This window comes from Galeopterus variegatus, unplaced genomic scaffold (genome assembly GCF_000696425.1).
Source record: "Galeopterus variegatus unplaced genomic scaffold, G_variegatus-3.0.2 Scaffold2423, whole genome shotgun sequence".
Taxonomy (NCBI): Eukaryota; Metazoa; Chordata; class Mammalia; order Dermoptera; family Cynocephalidae; genus Galeopterus; species Galeopterus variegatus.
The window spans coordinates 89,415-108,211 of record NW_007728534.1 but is presented as its reverse complement, the minus strand read 5'-3'; the positions used below and the strand labels follow the sequence as shown (position 1 = coordinate 108,211).

Genomic DNA, 18,797 nt, shown 5'->3' with positions numbered 1-18,797 from the left:
TGTAATAGAAAATCTGCAGCTGTAGCATTTACTAATGTGCCCTTAAATGGTCTGTTCCAGCCTCTGAAAATGATTTGCTGAACAAGCGCCTGAAGCTTGATTATGAAGAAATCACTCCTTGTCTTAAAGAAGTAACTACAGTATGGGAAAAGATGCTTAGCACCCCAGGAAGATCAAAAATTAAGTTCGACATGGAAAAAGTGCACTCAGCTGTTGGGCAAGGTGAGCTTTATTGAGAATCATCTATAGCCTCAGCCCTCATTGATAATTGGGGAGAAGTGTGGAATAGAAAAAGTTAGAGTCTAATTACAGTGGCTGTCTCCTTTTTGTCACATCTTTACCTCATCTGTTTCTAGGTATCTTAATTAATTGATGTGAGTTTCATCACTTTTCTTGATTCTTTTAATTAAATTAATTAAAATACCCAGAAGATCAGGAAACAGGAAGACAGAGGAAAACCCAACAGCTTAGTTGCCTACAAACTAGATAACGATATGATGATATACTCTGAATTAAATAGTAAACTAAAAACTAATTGTGTAGCTTCTCTCTGGGTACTCTGGGGAGACAACAGAGAGTGTGAACTTTAGACAGGTGGTCGCAGGTTTCGATCCCAGCTCTGCCACTCTCCTTGCAGTGTGTGTGATCTTAAGCAAATGACAACCTCCCTGAGCCCTGGTTTCCACATGCATAAGATGTGGGTGATGACAGTGGTTGTTGTTAGGAGTAAGTAAGCTGGTGCCCAGGAGCACGCAGCATGTGTCTGCTATATCAGAAGGCCTTGGAGAGTGAGCAACATTAGCTTTTTTATTTTGGTGTGGTCTGCCAGTGCAAACTGTTACTGGTCCAAGAAGAGATAAGTACAAAACTTGAGACTCAGCATTGGAAATTTTCCACCAATGTGACACAGTGATCCTAATGAAAAAGGTGGACTTATATTTTGTCAGTCTGTTTTTGTAATAACTCGTTTTTACTATATTTTATAAAAATATCAGTCTGCAGTGGATTGGAAAATTTAAAAAAAGAAGAATCGATCCTTCACGATAGTTTGAGAAGCACCGTTTTCAAGCTTAACTTCAATGATTATTAGTGTTCAAGTAAAACAAATAAACTGATTTCTTTTAAAATATGTTAGTGTCTGCTTGCAAGAGTGAAGCCTTCTGAATCTAATGTAATTTTAGTACTACTGAGTTCTAGTCGAGCTAGTCATGAATAACCAGATGTTTAGAATAAGGATTGCAAAAATATGTAAAACTTGTGGTTTTCTTCTGACTTTATCAGTTGTACAGTGGAAGAATGTTACATCCCTCAGAGAGTTAATGGAGCAAAGCAGTTTTCCTGCCGTAGGCTTTTAGGCATTTTTTAACCTTTTCCTGAGTTTTGACAGCATCACTTTTAGTAATAATAGGGAGTTATTGCTAGTTTTGACTTTTCCCTCAAGTAATGGACTCAGGGCCACAGAGCTGGGCTCACACCTTAGTCTAACCACCAGTTGGACTGCCTCCGGTTGAACAGTGTGTTCTCAGAAACCAGCAATGTATGCAGTGGTGAAGCCTGGGGTTCTAAATTGGCAGCAGTGTCCAGTGTGACCTTTGGCAGGTGTCTTCACCTTTCTGGGCTCTTGCCTCTGCACTGGTAGAATGAGAGGCATGGACCAAGCAGAGGAGCTTGGTGCTCTCTTCCAGTTCTAACACCCTTTGCACCTGCAGTGGTTGCTGGAGGTTTACCCTTATACCACATGGGCCCAGATTGCTGTTTCGAAAAAGGAGAAAGCAGAGAAAAGAATGAGTCTTTTCTGTCCCTTTTCACGGTTGACTAGATGATTGTCTTCAGGTGTCTTTGCTTCTACAAAAGGTAAATTGCATGGGTCTGGGACAGCTATTCCAAATATTTGAGCTTCTTAGAAGCCTGGCACCTGGATACTTGTTTTTCATTGTGCATTTTATGAGGGGGCTAATAGAAATAATCTAAGAATCTGGGCACTGTGTAGTGAAGTCAGGCATAGGTGATTGAACAGTTTATATGCTGTGGCGAGCTGTGGCTGACCTGGAATTTCCTCATGTATTCCCCAACTTTGCCAAATCACTTTTTACTGCAGAAACTCACTGTCTCTAACTGTTAAAGGGGCTTTGTCAATCAGCTGTTTTCAACACATTATGATTTAACAACTCCAAACATATGATTTAACAACTCCAAACCATATGTTTATCTTGTGGTTTGAAATTTAAAAACGATTTTAAATCAGAACCATACCTTTGACTTTTAAAGTAGAGGTCAAGTCACCTCAGAGACCTTGAAAGAGAGGACAGTCCTTGCATGAGTAATGAGGCCTTTCCTCTTAATAATCTAAAGTCTGTTAAATGGCATAAAGAGATTTATAAAATTTTCTAATTTGAAATTAGGTGGGAGTGGCAGGATTAGGGTATCAACTTGGAAGAAAGAAGAGTAATTCTGTGGCATTTTTGATCATTCAAAGTTTGGGTCGGGCTGGCCCCGCGGCTCACTTGGGAGAGTGCGGTGCTGGTGGCGCTGAGGCCGCAGGTTCAGATCCTATGTAGGGGTGGCCAGTGCACTCACTGGCTGGGCGTGGTGCAGTCAACACCGTGCTGAGGGTTGCAATCCCCTTACCAGTCAGAAAAACAAAACAAAACAAAAAACCCCACAAAGTTTAGTTTGGGTCAATGTGATTTCTCTAAGTATATTTAGATAGAACCTTATAGGCAGAATGTATTTTTCTAAAAATGGGATTGTTAAGTGGCCACCTGAGCAGTTGGCAATATGGACCAGATGTGAATGCTGCTTACCTTTTGCCTAGAAATGCCATTTATAGAAATTTATTCTAGAAATTAATCAGCCAAAAATGTACTTCAGTGGGAAGAATGCCTATTGTGGCATTGTGTAATAACACCAAAACAACCCACCCATGTGATTGTCCTGTCATACTGCTTGATAGTGACACAGTAGATCTATATTTACTAATGTAAAAGATGTCTAAGTTGTTAAATGAAAAACAGTACAGCATAGCATGGTCTCACGTACAGTTGACATTTCTGTATGCGTACACATAGAAAACATCCACAAAGTGTTAGCAGATATCTGAGTTATAAGCAGGGTGACCATAGATTCTGATTTACGACGGCATAGCCTTGGTTTACGACTCTTGTCCTGGTAAAATAATTAATAGCCTTCCTCCTCTTCAGTTTAAAAAGCTTCTGCTTTGGATGGTAAATTGTATATGCATGCTAGTCATGGGTGGTTTCTCACTTTCTTCTTTACATGTTTTGCATTTTCAGAGGTTTTCTTTTTTTTTTTTCTTTTAAACAGTGAGCATATATTACTTTTCAAGTCAGTAAAAACAAAAAGCTGTTTACATGGGAGATGCAGGGAATGGCCTCCTGCCCACCCAGAACCCTGCCTGCAGGCCTGGGTAGGCTCCACTGTCAGGTTTCTCTCTTGGGTTAGGAATGCAGGCAAAACTGAACATGGGGAGAAGGGTGTTCCAGGCCATTCTTAGCAAAAACATTGGGTGCAATTTGCATGACCCTTTGCTTTAAATCATAGAATCTAAGCTTACTCTTGAATAGCAGAATATCTGGTACTGTCCAGTGACACAGCCAATATTCTTTTCCTCCAAAAAAATAAAGGTCCGATAAGATAATGGGAATGATTTAGTAATAAGAGGAAATTGGACATCTCATAACTTGGGAAAATTTTCCAGTTTGGAAAAAAACATTTTGTGAAAAAGCCCCACTATAAATCACTTATCATGCTGACTGTTTTTCAGCCTCTATTTACTTCTAATCAGGGTTTGAAGTATTAGGGGCGTGTGTGTATGTGCATGTAACTCAAGATATATCACTGGGAATAATAGAGAACGAGAGAGGAAATAGAATAATATAAAAAAATTGGAGTATATTAGTTTCCTATTGCTACCATGACAGATTACTACAAAATTGGTGGCTAAAACAATAAAACAACATAATTTTTTTCCTCACACTTCTGGAGGCCAGAAGTCCAAAATCAAGGGCTGCGCTTGGCCTTTTCCAGCATTTGCTGGCTGTTGGCATTTCTTGACTTGTGGCCATGTCCCTCTAGTCTCTGCCTCCATGGTCTTGTCTTCTCTGTGTGTCTATGATAAAGACACTTGTCATTGGATGTAGGGCCTGCCTGGATAATCCAGGATGACTTCATCTCTAGATATCTTACTTATGTCTTTAAAGACCCCTTTTCCAAATATAGTAATAGTCATAGGTTCCAGGGATTAGGAAATTGACATATCTTTTTTGTGGGGGAGGGGGACATTCATCTCACTACACAGTCATCAGATTAATGCTGAGATAAACATTTAGAGAAGGCGTAGGATGTGGTCACAGTTAAATGGGGCTGTATTTCTCCCACAGGCTTTTTTTTAAAAAAAATAATACAACTGATATGTAAAGGAAAAAGCAAAGTACTTATTGTACCTTAAGTATTTCCAAGAGGTGGCTGAGTGATACTTTCCAAATAGTTCCTTGTGGATCTGTTAATAAATAAAGTTAATTACTATTTGGTTCAAATCCATAAATGGTTATTTTGTTATTAATTGCCGGGCAGGAACATAAAATATTCCTTCTCAGTAGCAGCCTTGTTTGACAGTCCCGACAGGGAGGATATCAAGAGAAAATGGCAGTCACTGTCCCTGGACTACCACTAACCAGCTGGGTGATACTGGGCAAGGGACCTGTTCTTTTTGGCCTCTCTTTCCTCATCTTTACTACCAGAGCAATCTTAGTATTTCCTTTAGAAGGGTTAAGAGGTCAATATGGGCTAGTACGTATGCTTAGGTGGTGACAATGCCTAGTGACCTTGCAGTACATATTAGCTGCTGTGGTCTTGCCAGAGCAGAAACTTCTCTCAAAGATGGCCAGTGATGGAAACTAGAAAAACTGTCTTCCTCGATGTGCTCTCTGAGAGGGAAGTGTACAAAGTGGTCACATTTTTCTCTGGATAGAATGAAAAGTGGGGTTTTTTTGTTTTTTCTTTTTGAACAAGCTCTGACTAGTTTTATTAAAGAACAATAATGCATGGTTTACTTTTACCAGCCTGTTCTGGCATGCCTCCGATGATATCAGAATCACCTGGTCAGTGATAGCTAGTGTGCACACTCTAGTACTAATTTCCAGCACTTGGTGCCTAATTCAACATTATTGCCCCTGTAGCAGTGGCTACCAGCTTTGGCCAATATGGCCAATCTCTTTCAGATTTCTTCAAAGCTGGGCAGTTGTTGGTGAGGATGACCAATTTCACTCTGCCTTGTCTGATCATCTTCAGAGTCTGCTTGTACCCCAATATGTATTTTCTAGTTTTCATAACGAGTTGGAACCTAGAGTTGATCAACTCCATCAACTTTCTTGTCTTCTTTGTGGCCACCATCTTCCTGCCTTAGGTACAGAATGGCCCCCAACCAAGAGCAGCCGCCAAGATGGCCAGGGAATGAAAAAAAAAAGGAAGAGAAAGGTTAATCCCTAATTTGGAGGTTCCTTTTCTCCCAAGAGATGAGAAAGATTTGGTGTCTTATTCTGTAGACGTCCTTCTCGCCCCATTTCTACATTTGGGCTTTGTAACAGGTGAATAATGAACCAAAGAATTTTCATTCAAAACTGTTAGATTTTCTGATGAGGTTTGCCCTGAGTAACATCACTGATTTTTAAGAAAATTTTTTAGTTTTCAACATTTTTAATCACTTTGAGTATTCAAATTAATCGTATTTGAAACATTCGATACAGGTGGTTGTATCATTTTCTTGTTTTTAGATCTCCATTGAATGCTCACAATGGCATGTTTTTGCAGCCGGTCCCTCGTCCAGCCTAGGGTCTCTTTTTCTAGTCCACTTTGCAAAAAGATGTCTAGTCAAAATTCCAGAATCTCAGCTTTGATTAGGCTACTCTCTCCCCAGCTTAAAAACATCTAGTGGTTCCCCAGAGTTACCAAATGAAGTGTAGGTTTCTTGCCCTCAGTGTTGCCACTAACAAAACCCTTTCAGCTCTGTTGCCAACTACTCCGCCCACACGTTCACCCTTGTGTCTGAGATGATCCAGAATGCTCACAGTTCCTTCTTTCTGGCTGGTCTTGTCTTTTCCTTTTCCCTCATCCTCAAGGCTGGGCACAAATGAAGGATTCTGTGAAACCTTGAGTGCCCAGTTAGAAATGAGCCAGCTCTCCATCTGAGCTCTACCTCACTTTGATGAGATCACCTTTTGCACTATAGTTTTTCTGGCTTGGTCTTATTTCCCTAGAACGTTATTAATTGGTACCAAGTAGGGGCTCATGTCCTCTTTGTCATTTTATCCCTTGCAGAGTCTAACACAGTCATAACATGATGTGTATTTGAAAGGTGGAAAGAAAGAGAGAAGGGGCCAGGGCAAGTGAGGGGAGAATGGGGTGGGAAGGAAGGAAGGGGTGAAATAGGACAAATTTTTGGATGCTTCCTTTCTATTCCTATGCTGTTAATTTATAGTGGAACAAGAATTTGGAGCAATAGAATGAAACACAACTCTTTATTTTTAGGTTGTATTTTGTGCATAAAGTCTCTATATTTTCTCCTCCCCCTTTTAAAGGAGTGCCACGTCATCACCGGGGTGAAATCTGGAAATTTCTAGCTGAGCAATTCCACTTTAAACACCAGTTTCCCAGTAAACAGCAACCAAAGGATGTGCCATACAAAGAGCTCTTAAAACAGCTAACCTCGCAGCAGCACGCGATTCTTATTGACCTCGGTGAGTCTGTACTGTCGACTGGGGATGCAAATGGAAGTTTCACTCGAAAAATCTAAGGAGGCCGTCCAAGTCGTTTAGTGGTCTGCCTTTATGTTTAGCAATCAAAATTTACTACTGAGACTTTTAATTTAAAAGCCCTACAGTAATCACAAAAATCTTATTGAAGTGTATAAAAAATCTCTTTGATTTCACTGGGCAGCTTATTAACTCTGCTTGGCTTGGAGGGGGTGTTCGTTAAGGCTGTGGTCATAACTGTGGTTCAGTTCAGTAGTTCAAATATTGATAGGAGGTTTTTGTAGTTAACCGAAGGAACATCCTGAAAACATACAGGCATTCAGAACCGAGTGCTGGTTTAATAACAGGAGCTACTCCCTAGCCTTTACTGCTTACAGACAGAATTCATCAGAAAATGGTGGGAAGCGGGTGGGTTATGCACGCTGGGTGATTTTATTTTGGAAACTGGGTGGTGCCTTGTCTCTTGAACAGTTTCAAAAACATGAAGATGAAAACAAGGTATTGGACCTACTTGCCGTTGCCACGGTGAAGAAGTTGTTGAATTGGGGTGTAATTGTGATGTGTGCTCCTTCACACCCATATCTGCTTCACACCCATGGCTCTGCTGGTGCTGAGGTGGCTCCATGTGGTGGGAGCTCAGCCCTGCTGCTTTTAGGGCACAGGGCCCTGCTTCCAGGATACCTGTTCTGGGTGCTGCTGCCAAGGAACGCTCCCCAGAGCCCTCGTCAGTGCTTTGGGGCCCTGCAGTGGCCTGGCTCTTTGAGGGGTCACACAGCTCAGCAGCCATGGTGTGGATGAGGTGGGACCTGGGTCAGGCAGTGTCGGGTCTCGTTCTCTCGAGCCACACAGCTAACCATAAGGCTTATTTCCTAACCCTTAAGGTTGCTCCTGAGGTCTAAACTTAAATGTCATCTCTGAGAAACCATCCCTGACTGTAGCCTCGTGTCCCACCCCCAGACTGCATTAGGTGCCTCTGCTAAGCCCTGGTGTACCACCCTATACTTCCCCCCATGTAGCTTGTCCCATTTATCATTATAACTGTTGTTACTATGAAAAGCTAATACTTTACCTTGGCCAAATGTGTAAAGTTACTTAACCTACTTTCTTTAATCCTTACAACACTATCAGGTAAAAACTGTCCTCTCCCTGTTTAGGATTGAGAAAATTCAAATTCATCAGAAAAATGGTAGGAAGTAGTGTTGGGTTAAGCAGTAACCTGCTCAAAGACACAGCTGATTTGCTGCTGAGCAGTGTGACTTCGGAACCTATGCTCATCACCCAGCCCCCAGCTGTTCTCCGTTATATGGCAGCGGCTTTTTATTGCCTCTCCCCCTATAGGATGCAGCCCTCTGCACCTGGACGGGGCTGTTTGAACATCACACTCTCAGCTTCTAGGACAGTGCCTATCACATAGTAGATGCTCAGTCATCTTTTTGAGATGTTGAATTTGAGGCAGCACTGGCACTGCAATCTCATGTGACTTACAACAGCCCTTAGAGATCGGCCCTGTATCCTAAGAAATGGGAAATTGAGGCTCAGAAAGGTCAGGTGTTGACCACAGTAATACAATCAACTTTGAGGGGAGGTGGCAGGACCTTACCCTACTGTCACTCTATACTACATTAAGGCCCCTGAGCCCAGGAGCCCACGTGTTGCCGTGGAAATGGCTGCAGGAGAAGGGTGAAGCCAACAGGCCAGGCTGTGGTTTGGTGAGGCTGGAGCCCATCTGACCCACTGACCCCAAGAAATGCAGTTTTGTGAACTGGCAGTAGCTGTGTTTACTGATGTGATGAGTAACAGAAAAATGACATCATGTTCCTGTCATGTGAAATAAGCGAAAAATAATTTTGGGGTAGGAGGTTGAAAGGGAGAGAGCATGGACACTTTCTCTTGATTCCCCTTCACAGGATGGGAGGAGGAGGAGGGAACATGACTCCTTGACTCAAACATTTTCTTCTCTTAGTTTCCCTTCAGTATTCTCCTTGTTCTTCCATGGGCAGAATCAGCCCTCTGCCTCGTGCTGCCCAGATGTCATCACTTAACGCAGAGGGAGAAGAAAAGGCCTGATCAGCACCAGGGCCTCTCCCCAGCCCGACCTCTCCCCGGGAAGCTGTGTGGCCTGAGCCACACCATGGCAGCCTCCCCACCGAGGCTGTGACACAGCCTTTACCTGCTGGCACATGGTCCATGTGAGCCAGGTACACTCCTGTGCTCTCCGTCCCTGCCCGACCCCACCCTCTCCCTTCTCCACCCCAGAGGCAGCTGCGGCCATCCCTCCCTGACAGAGCTGACCCTTCTCGCAACCTCACTTCTTTCCCAATTGTGGCCTGGCCTCCATTTTGGATGCCCTCCAACTACTCTCCCAAGAACTTAAAAAACCTCTATTTGCAATGATAGATTTCCCAAGTCACCTCTGTGTGTCTCTCCAGGATTTATCCAGGGGCCCTCCCAGGGTAAGCTTTCTCTCCCCACTTGAACTGTGAAACCCGGGTGTTGGTCCAGGCCTGGCAGCGGAGTCCCAGGAACCCTGCCTGCCAGCCTCTGGCTCTGCTGGGTTGGTTCAGGGAGGTCTCACTTAGAAGTTCCTCCAGATTTGCCAGTTATTCTCACTCTCACCTCTCACCGAGGGGCTGTGCCTTTGTCAAGTCAGTTGTTTAGTCTACACTTTCTGTTTAGTCTAGACCATGGCTAACTCAAGGCCCAATAAAGGTGTGTAGTATGGAGCAAAATCAAATTGGTGTTTCAGTTTTTCTTAGTGACATCCATATTGTGGCCAGCAGAACAGATTGGTTGGTTGGATATATTTTGAGTTTTCAGGGGGTTTCGTTTTTCTGCCTCTTGCTTTAGTTTCTGAAGTTGTCTTTTGAGAGATTTTTTTCCTCCGAAGAGTAAGAATAATAGACCTTGTAGTTGGGTTGTGTTTTATAATTTGTTAAATATTTTCTCAAACTTAGATTTCATCTTTATACATCCCTGTGTGAAATTGGGCACGTCATTATTTCTACTTTCGAGGTGGTGAATGAAGCCCAGAGAAGTTGTGTGCTTTGCCCAAGTTGCAAGTTACTCAGTGCCAGAAAGAGTTCTAGAACCTAGCTCTCCTTAATCTTCATATCTGGTCCCTTCTAGGACACCGTGTTGCTTCCGTCTTCCTTAACTGTACCTAATCCATCCCAACACAACTTTCCCTACTTCTAGCTTGGTGGAGTCATGTTCCTTCAGAGTGGGCCACACCCAGCCAGGGAAAAACAGCTATACTCTCATGGCTTAGCAGATGACGCTTAGCAAATCATTCTTGAGGCCTTAGTTCAGGAACCTGCCCCACCCTTTATGCCTGGTTTCATCTACATCCATTAGTCCACTCTCAGATAATTGCGCCCTTCTCCTCTCTGTTCTCTGACTCTCATCCTAGGTGGACAACATGGACTGCCAAGCATCCCGCCTTCTGGCTGGGCTCTGCTTTAGTCCTGGCCTCACGAGGGGCTGCCAGTGATGCTGAGCAGCTGGCTGGAAACTCCTTTCAGGCTCTACTTCCTCTGTTCCCTCCCTGGTGTCCCAGCTTAGAACACCTGCCAGCCATCGGCTGCTTCCACCTGGCAAGGCTCTACAGCCTGTTCCGTGAAAGAGGGGAGTTAGCCGAAAGAACACTTGAACAGGTCCAGAAACACAGGAGCACACTTAAGTCAGAAAGCAGAAAAAGGAATTGCTCTAATTTCCCACAGTCAATTATTTATGGTTTTATTAATCTGTGTATAGAGTGGTGGTCAGTAGAGTGGTGGCATGTTCATGTGCAAGAGCCCGATGAATCTTTTAGTGACCAGAAGTGGCATTTTTGATGGGTTTCTGGAGATCCTCCCCCAGTGAGACACAAACAGGCTTAGGCTGCGGTGAGATGCAAAGTGTATGTCTGCAGTACACATCTGGGTCATGGATACAGTATGGGAGCTTTCATGTTGACTTTTGCTTCCACTTAATGTATTTTAACCAAAGGTATAAAACCTGCCTGGTGTCCAGAAGAAAGTAATATAATCCAAGTGTTATTATGAAAGGGAGTTTTCTCCTTGCCTTTTTTAGAATCCATGAAAGATGAGGAATAGAAGAGCCTCCAAAATGAAGGGATCAGCTGAGAGTATTTAAGGTGACTAAGTGTAAAGGGGCAGAGGAAAGTGTTTTTCCTTCTCTTTTCCTGGCTGGTGGTTTGCCTCGTTTTGTCTCGACACACAGCTGGGTGTGGTGCACTCTGAGTGGCAGGTGGGGCTGCTCATTACTAACGGGAGCACCGCGTTCTTTTCCATCTTTAGGGTGAAGTCCTGTGTGAGAAACTAAAAACCTTAATGGCAAAAGACATAAAAGTACTTAGAATTTATCATGTAGGAAGCTTGTTATGTAACACACCTGTCTGTCCAGTTTGGGACTTTGCTTTATGGAGGTCAGTTGAACAACCACAGTTCAAGAGTCTAATAAATTCTTGCGCCAACGGCTACACACATTATTCCAAATAAAGGATGTGCCATTGTTTTCGATATTATCAAGATCACATCATGAAATCATATTTGTTTGGTCATCCTAAATATGCCCTTTAACCTCAAAGTGTTGTAACTCGATGTGGGTGATAAAAGGAAAGAGTAAAGTGGGGGCGATTTCATTTCCTTTCATAGAGGTCTGAAATCTTCTGCGTCCTTCATGTCAGTCAATGGTGTGCTGGCAAACATTTAATGATCAGCTCCTCCCAACCCCTCAAAAGAAGCTCTGGTGTTTAGTGTTTGTAGACTTCCATTGTATAAATAATCCCAGTTATACATATTGGATATTAAATAGCCAATTTTTTTTTTTTTTAAATAGCCAATTTTAAGCTACCAACTTGATGTCACTGATGGTGGAGTTGGTCAGATGTACATACAGACAGAGCCAATAGGAGCCAGCTCCATCAGTCACGGAGCTCAGTCATATGTTTCCTAGAAATAATCTTCTTATAGAAGAGCCCTTCCTACCCTGCCATTCAATGGTGATTCCACAGATTTTTCTTGAGCCCCTGGCGTATTCCGTGTACTCTAGGAAGCACACATTCTAGTGGGAAGTCAATCAACGACAACTGATGGCTAGATTATTTAAAACTGTGAGGAGTGATACGAAGTGTATATTTTTTCTTAATCTCTCATTTCAAATTCTGCTCAGATACAAGTGCAGTAGTTTAAGAAGATGTTAGGATGACAGGTCCTCATCCAGGAAGGAATCTAGGAGATCACTGGTTGTAGGGTTACTCTTCCTTCTGCAATTGAAGAACACAGGTCCCAGGAGTTAGAGGGTCGGGATTGCCAGTTCCACTCCTAGGAGATACAGAACTTTCTGGGCTCCTGGTAAAAGGAACAAAGAAAGAAATTTGTTAGTCAGCTGTGCAGAGCCACTACAGACTGAATAACTTTGTGGGCAGCCTCGTGTTTGCCACAAGAGATCTCTGGGCTCTTGTAGCAGTTGCAGCCTCGTAAACAAAGCTGAGACGAGCAGGGGGCTTGCCCAAGATGAAGTCAGTTGGACTCTGAAAAGACTAAGGCAGGACACTTAAGATTGGATGGTGTCTCAGCACCATGCAGGGACCACCTGCAGGATCCCTGGAGGAGTTGTAAAAAAACACATTCCTGAGGCCGCCATCCCTGACCTGCTGCTGATTATTAATTTCTAGGTGAGAGGTTGGGCTGGGATGAGCATTTTTAAGAAGCCCCCAGGCGATCTTTATGGGATTTCTGCTTGAACACTGCTGGGTCACAGCTCTTCTTCACCTTCTAAGGGATGGAGAAGGAAAAGATTCATCCTGGAAAAACATTCTTTAGAAGAGAGGAAGTCCTTAGGAACACTTAGATTGTGGAGCACTTCATGAAAGTTAAGTTCTAGGTCATTTAGAAATGTCTGAATTATGGGTCACCTGTAGGTCTTTCCAGCACATTTCTCCATTTAGACACACAAGGTGCAAAATTGTTACATGTCTTCTTAATATGAATAAGGAGGTTTCTCTTTGCTCATGTCTCTCTCCACTTAATGAAAGTTGACTCTGCTTTAGAGAGAAATTTAAAGGACCTCCATTTCTCTACTTTGTGGTAAACTGTGAAATACAGTTTAAAGAGGCAGGTCCCATATACCGATGCATGTGTAGGAAGGATTCCATACTTTTTTTACCCAGTTTTCCCTGTAGGTTGGCGAAAGTGAGGTATTGTCCCTAAGTTGGAGTCTTCCAGAGCTAGCATGGTTCTCCTGGGGTGCACAGCCTTCTGTAGCCTGCCTCGTGGGGTCAGAGACTCAATCTATGATCTTTTCACAAACACTGAACAAACAAACAGTAAACACCATTTTGCTCATAGTTACTGTGCTTTGAGTAAGCAGTGAGAGGTGAGGGGCTAAACGTGTTCTTACGTGTGCACTGTCTCTGGCTGCAGTCCCCTGCTGCAGATGTATGTTGTTTGTCTGGTCTTCATGAAGTACATTTTTTCCCTCTCAGTGCTAGCTTAGTACCTTCTGAATTGGGGCCAGAGGCTGCAGTACCCAACACTGGATGATGTGGGTGTGGACTGCCCAGGGAACATTTTTAATCTGCCTTGTTCATCCTCCACCCCCACAGTTTGCCCCCTCCCTTTACTTGGTGTGTACTCAGCAATGTGGGTGAGTTGTGGTGTTAGCCTAGAGTAGTGGTTTCCAAACTTTTGATGTCAGGATCCCTTTCACTTACAATTATTGAGTAGCCCAAAGAGCTTTATTTACAGGGATGATTTCTATTAATATTTACCATATTAGAAATAACAACTGAGAAAGTTTAAGAATACTTATGTATTTTAAAATGATTATTAAAAACTTATGCATAAACATATTATGAAAACTGTTTTCCCAAATAAAAATATATTAGTGAAATGAATGACACTTTTTCACATTTTTAAAGTGTTCTGGGGCCGGCCCCGTGGCTCACTCAGGAGAGTGCGGTGCTGGGAGCGCCGAGGCTGCGGGTTCAGATCCTATATAGGGATGACCGGTGCTCTCACTGGCTGAGTGTGGTTCAGGCAACACCAAGCCAAGGGTTGTGATCCCCTTACAGGTCATTTTTAAAGTGTTCTGGGGCCGGCCCCGTGGCTCACTCAGGAGAGTGCGGTGCTGGGAGCACCGAGGCTGCGGGTTCAGATCCTATATAGGGATGACCGGTGCTCTCACTGGCTGAGTGTGGTGCAGGCAACACCAAGCCAAGGGTTGTGATCCCCTTACAGGTCACAATCAATCAATCAATCAATCAATCAATCAATAAATAAATAAATAATAAATAAATAAATAAAAAGTGTTCTGGATTATCATATTTGCTTCATTTAATCTTTCGTGATTATGGTATTTGAAGTATGTAAAGAAGAAGTTGGGAGGACCTCATGGACCCCTAAAGGCTCTCAGAAATGCTCAGGGGTCTTTGGACTGACCATACATTGAGAACCATTGACCTAGAAGAATGTAAACTAGGAAAACAGTCTCTCCCCCAAATAGCATTTAGTGTGAAACATGGACTGCCTTACAAAGTCAGATGGGCAATCATTCTTTTTCTCCCACTTCTCAGGAGCTGAAGGCCAGAGACTCAGGCTAACCTAACCTGGTAGTGGACTTGGGGGCCTATCTTGCTGTGCTGAGTCCTAGTGCTGTGTGGGATAGGAAATTGTACTTGAGAGTCTAATGGAACATGCTGGAAAATTCGTTTTAGCTGGCCAGGTTTGTGCAGGACAGGTTTCTTGCATAAAGAAAATCAATTATAGTTTCTGAAATTCTGCAACATGGAAGGTTTGAAGGTTTGAGTAAAAACCAAAGATCTGAGATTTTTGAGGTTCACAGGTATTTTGGTGAATCTTAGTGAAGATGTTTATTATAGTTATTCTTTGGAATTCACATCAGCTTTCAGTTCTGTACATTTGTGAATTCCAAATTTTGTGAAAATCAGTTACAGTGATGAAACTTTCTTTTGTCTCTAGAAGTCTGTTAGAAAGTGAGGTTCCTAGGCTGATGTGGACCATTATAATTAATAGAGCATTGGCTCTGCAAGGTTGTTCCCCTACCTTAAATATCATTTATTTTGCAAGTGTGCTGCAGAATTGTCATATGTGTGGCATTTTTTCCCTGTCTTGGATGGAAGGTGGGTTTTTATAATGCGTATGGTGTATCTGAAGACTGTTGCCCATGATTGGACACCATTCATTAGCAACCCTCTGTATCAGGCATTGTACAAGTACTCCCACTTCTGCAAAGTATATGTTCTGGCCATTTTAAAGAAGAGGAAGCTAAGGTTCGGAGAAGGTGGATAGTCTATTCCGAGCTGTACGTGCCAGAGGCGGTTGCTTACGTACTTCAAATGCCATTGAAATGCACATCAGAGGGTTGTACTTAGCATAAGGGGTGCTACATATAATTTTTTATTAGTGAAATGGATGAAGTTCAAGATCTGTAGTTGGTTAGGGAGGCATCTGTGCCCTGCCACCAGCGACTCTGTAGTAGAACTGAGTCCCCACACTCCATGAAGCATCAGTGTGGCCTGGCCCCGCCATCGGATTGCCACCATGCCCTCCCCCTACTGAACCTTTCCCAAGAGGGGCTTGTGGGAGGTCTGAGGACAGAGCTTGTAAGAAGCAGTGTGGTCATTTTTTTCCTGTCAGCTTGTTAATAAGGTCAGGTGTTTGGCACAGTTTGGCCTGAGGCTTGCTTTTACATAACATACTGCTTGGTAGCACAGCTGTAACGGAGGTGGCTGCAGCTGCCTCTGAAGGCTGCTTACGGGGCTGTCTCCCCCCAAATGGTGTGAATAATTTGCAGGGCCCATTGCAAAATGAAATGCAGAACTCCTTCAAAAATAAAGACTTGCAAGACAGTGACAGCAGAGCATTAAACCTGTGCAAGGCCCCTCTAAGCACAGAGCCCGTGTGACTGCACAGGACACGCATCCATGAAGCCACTGTGTCCCCAAATCTGAAAACTGTTGAGTGGCCAGCTTAGTGTAGGTCACTCCCCAGCCTGCCAGGCCCATCATCACAGGGACATTATGAGGGTTAAATGAGAAATGGCCGCTCCACAACAGGGCCAATCAGTATGAGCTTGTGGGTGGTGGTGGTGGTGGTGGTGGTGTGTATGTGTGTCCCTCCCCAGCCTGCCAGGCCCATCGTCACAGGGACATTGTGAGGGTTAAATGAGAAATGGCCACTCCACAGCAGGGCCAATTAGTGTGAGCTCTGGGTGGGTGTGGGGTGTGTGTGCGTGTGTGTGCGTGTGCGTGTGTGTGTAGGGCGGGTATCTAATAGGAGAGGGTGTCTGATTAGCAAGAAGGATAACACTGATAGATTAAATGTAAAATAACTAAACCTTTCCTGGTATCCCCCATGCCACAGAACTTGCATGTGTTCTGCTGCCAGCACCTATTTGAGACCCAGAGGAGGAGGGACTGGGGCAGGGACATGAGCAGAAAAGCAGAGGTGGAGAAGTGCTCTGTCATCTTGGAAGTTCGTGAGGGTTATGGAGTGAAAGAGAGTCTATTTTTGAGAATCCAAGGAAAGTGACGCACTTTGTGTTGTGCAGTCTGGAAGCCACATGTGGCTGGCTGTTGAGCACTTGAAATGTGGCTGCTCTGAATTGAGATGTGCCGGCAGTACAAAAAGAATGCAAAATGTCTCAATATTTTTTACATTGATTACATGTTGAAGTGATAATATTTTGTATGTGTTGGGTTAAACAGAATGTCTTATTTAAATTAATCTCACCTGTTATTTTTTAATGTGGCTGCTATGTTAAAATCTGTATGTGGTTGGCATTACAGTTCAGTTGCACATGCTGCTCTAGACTTGGAAAACTCACAGGCATAACCACCCCTGCTCTGCTTTCATGCACATACACTCAACTTTGCACACAACCTGGGAGACCCTGCTCCTGGTGCCTGCGGTAAGCCCTGGAGTAGAGGATAAAGCTGGGAGGGGAGGTAGGGAGGTGAGTGTGCATACCTCTGGGCCAGTAGAGTGGAGAACTTGTTCTTTGAACACTAGGGAGCTATTGATTGCTTCCTAGTAGTGGGGTGACGTGCTGAGCGTATTTGGGGAAGATTTGTTGGGAGAAGAGGTAGAGCAGGTGAGAAGTGAATACAGGACACGAAATCAGGAAAGTAGATAGGAGACTTGCCATCCTCTTAAATTAAGTTCAGATAAACTAATCTGGATTGATTAAATGCTTTCTCATAAAGCTGAGGAAGAACACGTGAATGTATCCTTCTCCCTTTGCTAAGATCGAATAATTATGGTGAAAAATTAACACGTGGCTTGGAGGCACCTTTTGACCTAGCGAGGTCCCTGATTCTCACCTGGGTTTAAGCTTGGACCTCACTGGCCTGGCTTGGCTCCAGATGTTTCTTCTCTTAATCAGTCACTTTTTTGCTCCCAGCAAACACACTTTCCCATCAGTCACATTCCCAAGGAAGGGAAGGGGGGATTTGACAGGTATCAGCCACAAAAACTTCCTAGGCAAAAGGAGTCTTTACACCTTATTTGAATACCAGCTTTTTATGAAGATAACCAGGATGTTGACAGCTTTTTTAAAAAAAACCATTTTCTGGAAGGTAACTATTTTGTGTAAAAGAGAACGCCTGCTTGCTCCTTAGTCTGTTTCAGAACACCAAAACACTGCCTGTGGTTTAAATGTACAGGAATATGCATGCATGTCGTGTGAAGCATTTGCAGGCAAGATATTGCAGTCTGAGAAAAGCTGATCTGCGGAGTGTCGGTAGCAAGGTGAGGCCTTTTGGCCACATTTTGATCATTCCAGGATAGGGTGGTTGTGTAGACACTACAACTATCGTGTTCCTCTTGAGAACAGAAGTTACATTGAGAGGTTATGTTCTTTTTGTTTTAGATTGAAATCCAGATATTTGCAGGACCAAATTATTTCCACTAATTTCTTTCACTGGAACCACCATCCAAAATGAGTATGAATAGTTTCTGATTTTTAATTGCAAACATTATTTCAGGAAAAACCGGCTGCCTTGTTTACAGAGCAGCAGTAGTGTTAAAGGCTACGTTCTGACCCAATTTCTAAAGATTTTTTTGCTTTAATCTGAATGAAGCACATTGGATTTCTGGTTCAGTAGGCTTTTTTTTGTTTTTTTTTTTTTTTAACAACTGATATGTATTCTTTTCACAGGGCGAACCTTTCCAACACATCCGTACTTTTCTGCCCAGCTGGGAGCAGGGCAGCTGTCACTTTACAACATTTTGAAGGCCTACTCGCTTCTAGACCAGGAAGTAGGCTATTGCCAAGGTCTCAGCTTTGTAGCAGGCATTTTGCTCCTTCACATGAGTGAAGAAGAGGCGTTTAAAATGCTCAAGTTTCTGATGTTTGACATGGGACTGCGAAAACAGTATCGGCCTGACATGATCATTTTACAGGTATAGAGCATTCCTTATGTCTTTAATAAAAGCAAATGCTAAAAAAGTTTATTATCCTTCTGCAGGTATACTCATATCTAAGGAGCTTTTCCACTTTCAGTTAACATTGTAATAGCTGTCATTGCTGATAACTTACTCTGTGCTAGCTATTATTCCAAGTGCTTCATATGTACTTACTTCTATGATAACCCATGGGAAGACACCATTAATTGGCTCAGTTTGTAGATGGAAAACTAAGGCTCAGAGAAGCCTTAATTGAGCCAGGTCACACAGCTAGCCAGTGGCAGAGCTGGAGTTTAAATCCAGGCCTGTCTGACTCCAGGGCCTTCCCCGTCGGACCCTTCATTAACCATTAGGCAGTCTATTTCCTACCTCCCAGCCTTGGCATCTGCTACTTCCTCTGCCAGGGACCCCTATCCCCACCTCTGTCATCCAGGGTTCAGCTCAAATATCACACCCTGGGAGAATCTCTTCCTGACCACCCTGGTGGTATGTCTCCCTGCTTCTACCCTGGGCACACTGTGTCACATTATCCTGTCTCATTTCTTTTGCATGACACACTCCCTGCCTGAAATTACCTTTTTAAAAAAAATTTATTAGC

The 18,797-nt window shown here is 43.3% G+C and overlaps 1 protein-coding gene across 1 annotated transcript in view; it reads left to right on the top strand.

Annotated features, from left to right (window-relative positions):
• The window catches only part of TBC1D1 (TBC1 (tre-2/USP6, BUB2, cdc16) domain family, member 1), a 121,605-nt gene that overhangs the window by 83,168 nt on the left and 19,640 nt on the right, over window positions 1-18,797 (top strand). The window contains exons 14-16 of the mRNA XM_008581645.1: window positions 61-222; window positions 6,597-6,755; window positions 17,952-18,196. Coding sequence (XP_008579867.1) covers window positions 61-222; window positions 6,597-6,755; window positions 17,952-18,196 — 566 coding nt within the window. The remainder of the gene's footprint in view (window positions 1-60; window positions 223-6,596; window positions 6,756-17,951; window positions 18,197-18,797) is intronic.